Here is a 4034-nt window from a genome sequence, read left to right as displayed (position 1 = left end):
CAAACACACACACACACACACACACACACACACACACAATCCCCGGAACCCACCCTCTCACAACCATTACTCTAATAATTAGTGCCTCTGAGGCTTTGAATGGAGCGCAGCGGGAGGTGAGTGGGTGTATGTGTTCTTGGGTGTGTGTGGGTGTGTATGTGTGTACCTCAGTGTGTGTCATTGTGTGTGGGTGTGTGCATGTGTGCTCCAGTGTATGCCTGTAAATGTGAGTGTGGACATACTGTAAGTGCTTGTTCGTCTACATAAAAAAAAAAAAAAAGTCTGTGCGTTTGTAATTACATATGTATTTGTGTGAGAACAAGTGTGTGTACGTCTGTATGTGTGTACGTGAGAGAGTATGTGAGTGTGTGCACTACGGGGGCTTTATCAGGTGTCTGGAGACCCTGGGCGGAAGCGGGGAGGGTGGTGTTATGAACAAATAATTGATACAGAAAGAAAGAAATAATTAGCAGATTTGGGCCGGTGTCCACGGCCCCTTATTCTCTCCTGCCAGGTCTGCAGAGCGAGAGAGCGCAGCGCGAGGGGGGCGGTGCTCCCTGGAGGAACGCACGATGGAGGAAAAACACTGATGGATGCTCTTAAGGGAAGGCCCCTGGACACACACAGCACAAAAGGATTTGCCCGCAATTAGCTAGCAGAGTCGCCACGCTCACCTGTGGCACCTGCCATGTGAGCAGGGCGGCGTGCGTGTGTGTGTGTGTGTGTGAGAGAGTGTTTGTGTGACAAAGTGGTGAGGAGAGTGGCGTGTGTGTGTGTGTGTGTGGTACATGTCAAGCTCCATATGTGGTGAGCAGGTGTAAGCACACAGACAGTGCTGACAATGTGACATGCATGTATGTATGTATGTGTGTGTGTGTGTGTGTGTGTGTGTGTGTGTGTGTGTGTGTGTGTGTGTGTGGTAGATTGTTTTGTTGGTTTAAAAATACTGAACATTTGAATACAAATGTCTCTGTTTGTTTGTGTGTGTGTGTGTGTGTGGCTGTGTGCAGAGATAGGTAGCCCAGCCATGTGGGGGAAACACTGATGTTTGTGTCCTTAAATCTGCTTAAACCAGAGTGAACCTCCGGAATATTCAAATCATGATTTCATTCAGTGAATGAAAAAAATCCCAAAAATACAGGGGAAAACTTTTAATGCCATAATATGCATGTTGGTTATGCAACAGCACTAATGAGCATCAGTGGCACCAAGGTAACCAACATCACAGTCAGAGATGTCTCAAGGCTTTCATGCACTGGGTACCAGTGTTGAATTAAAGAGTAAAAAATATTTTTAAACAAATAAACGCTTGACCAACCACATTAGTAGGAATTCATTTATAGAGAGAGAGAGTGTGTGTGTGTGTGTGTGTGTGTGTTTGTGTGTGTGTAACTAACCATCAGTGATGGTGTTGGCTGGCAGTCGGCCCACTAATGTGCGGTCTACACAGACTTGTTCAAGTTGAGGTCCACTTAGGGTCAGGGTCACCAGTACTCCACTGCTCAGCATCAACTGCAGGGTAAACACACACACACACACACACACACACACACACACACACACACACACACACACACACACACACACACAGAGTTTTCTTATTTCACCTGTGTAAAAGTAGTGAAAGCTCAAACCGAATATTCAGACTGTCACTGAAACACAAACTACGTGTCCTTTGTCCTTAAAACTGCATTCAGACACACAAACACGGCGTCTGTCGGACTGTGGGTGAGTAGAAAATGGCCAGTAGGATCACCCAGTGCTGTCCTCCTGATTTTCCATATTGTAACTTTGCTCTGTTCTGTGGACACACACCATCGATTGCGTGTCTGTCCGTCCTGGAAGAAGGATCCCACCTCTGTTGCTCTTCCAGGGACTTCTTACAATCTTTTTTCTTATCTGAATAGAGGGTCTAAGGGTAGAGAGAGTCATGTACTGTACAGACTGCGAAACCCACTGAGGCAAATTCATGATCTTGTGCTACATAAATTAAACTGATTCGACTGTACCAGCCTTTAGCAGGGTTCTCAGACTGACTTGAATAACAGAGTTAGTCACTATTCAATGACCTCCAACGTTTGGTTAAAGAAATGAGCTTGCTTTGGCATAAGACATGCGGCAATTTTATACCAAGCAACCATTATATCAAACATTACACGTCATTACACGTCCAGAAAGGGAGGCTTGTTTTTACCTGGACGAGCAACAAGAGAATTAGCCTAAAAGGATCAAAAGTCTCACATTATAATTATGCTGACAGTGTTTTAGATGTTTCCTATTAGCTTGAAATGGCCTGGTTTGGACAGACCACGTACATTCAGCTTCTGCCACTACCTGAACCTGGAAAGAAGTGTGTGTGTGTGTGTGTGTGTGTGTGTGTGTGTGTGTGTGTGTTTATGTGTGTGCGTGTACAGAAGGTGGTGGGCTGAGGAGGGTGTGTACCTGGCAGCAGTGCTTGTTTCTCCATCTGGTGTGAACACAGGTGTTGGTCTGCAACAGTTCCTGAATGAGCACGGTGGATAAACAGAGTGAAAGACAGAGAGAGAGAGTGAGAGAAAAAGAACAAACAGAGGTGTACTGGAGTCCAACCACCCAAACACAAAAACACAAACCAGATGAAGCTCGGAGAAACATAGAATTGGGTTTAAACCTGCCAATAAATACGGAAAACCTATATTTCATGTTTGGAAATAGAGCAGAAAAAATGATATCTGCTTGCCTCTACTGAAGTTATGAAACTGTGAAATTTTGTGTAACAATTCAGTAAGTTTCCATCTTTTTGTAATAACAATGTCGCTCATACTGGCATTAATAATCCTGGTGGTAGACAGTACTGGACACTTGCCGCCACAGGTGGCCACTGCAGCAGTTCCTGCTCACGTAGGGGTGGGAGAGAGTTGAAAGAGGATGCAGGTAAGGACTGCTTGTGTGCATGTGTGTGAGTGTGTGTGTTTGTGTGTGTGTGTGTGTGTGTGTGTGTGTGTGTACGGTCGGTCATTCCTGCCACATTCCAAACCCAGCTGGGGTGATTGGATGGGAGGAGAGAGGGACGGAGAGGGAGGAGGAGGGTGGGTTGTGGAGGTGAGCTGGGGTGTTTCTAGTTTCAGACAATGGTTACGGGTGAGAGGAGGGAGGTGGATGGGTGGAGTGTGTGTGTGTGTGTGTGTGTGTGTGTGCGTGTGTGTGTGTGTAACAGCCACAGACAGGTTCCAGCAAACAAAGCTAGGTCTGTACTGCCACAAGTACAGAGGGGAAGAGAGGGGGAGGAAAGGGCGGAGGAAGAGGGGGATGAATGAAGGGAGAGGAAGGGAAGGAGGAGGAAGAGAAGGAGGGAGGAAGAGAAGGGATGAGGGGGCAGCCTGCAGCCCCCTGATCCCCTCAAATATCCCCCTCGATGACAGAGCTCGGCCTAAAGAGAGGTGATGAGAGAGGAGAGGGAGAGAGGAGAACAAACGGGAACGACAGGGAGAGTGAAGGGAGAGGGAGAAAAGAGAGAGAATGCCCCTATTTGTTAATCAATCGGCCGTTTCGGAAAGGGAAAACTCCGAAAATCCCCAGAGGGAGGAAGAAGATGGGGGGGAGGCCGGGAGGGATGGTGGGACGGTGGGTGGGTGGGGTGAGGTTGAACGGAGTAGGCGGGTACCTCAAGCTCCTTCAGCGAATCACGTAGCTTCTCTGGTCGGCGGTTCCTGGGGGTCCACGAATAGCCTCGAGCTATGGAGGAAAAACAGGAGAAGAATCAGAGGATCATGTGACTTGAACTTTTAAACATGGACACAGGAGAAATCTTTTTTTTTTTTAAAAAAGGTACTCATGGGAATTCAGGAGCCCGGAAAGGGAAAAAAGGGTTGAACTTTATATCTGGGTTGAGATCTAAGTGTGAAGGAGCGGAGAATGGGGAATAAAAGGTGGTCAACAAGGTCAGGTGGAAGGAAGAGACACAGGTACATGAGGCAAAATGCAACGCTGAATGTGTTCATAAATATAAACAGAATAATGAGTTCACGTTTAATAGGAACCTTTTTAAGAACTCA

At 46.8% G+C, this 4034-nt stretch overlaps 1 protein-coding gene across 2 annotated transcripts in view; it reads right to left on the bottom strand.

Annotated features, from left to right (window-relative positions):
- Positions 1 to 4034, bottom strand: part of wdpcp (WD repeat containing planar cell polarity effector) — a 77988-nt gene that overhangs the window by 42133 nt on the left and 31821 nt on the right. For both annotated transcript variants that reach the window (XM_087176474.1, XM_023415721.2), the window contains exons 7-9: positions 3644 to 3714; positions 2443 to 2502; positions 1398 to 1512 (exon numbers count right to left, since the gene is read on the bottom strand). In XM_087176474.1, coding sequence (XP_087032600.1) covers positions 1398 to 1512; positions 2443 to 2502; positions 3644 to 3714 — 246 coding nt within the window. The remainder of the gene's footprint in view (positions 1 to 1397; positions 1513 to 2442; positions 2503 to 3643; positions 3715 to 4034) is intronic.

This window comes from Seriola lalandi, unplaced genomic scaffold, assembly GCF_002814215.2.
Source record: "Seriola lalandi dorsalis isolate HSWRI2012SDOR001 ecotype SW California unplaced genomic scaffold, Sedor1 jcf7180002054556, whole genome shotgun sequence".
In the NCBI taxonomy this organism is placed as follows: Eukaryota; Metazoa; Chordata; class Actinopteri; order Carangiformes; family Carangidae; genus Seriola; species Seriola lalandi.
Note: the sequence above shows the minus strand (reverse complement) of the source record. Positions and strands in the feature narration are given on the sequence as shown.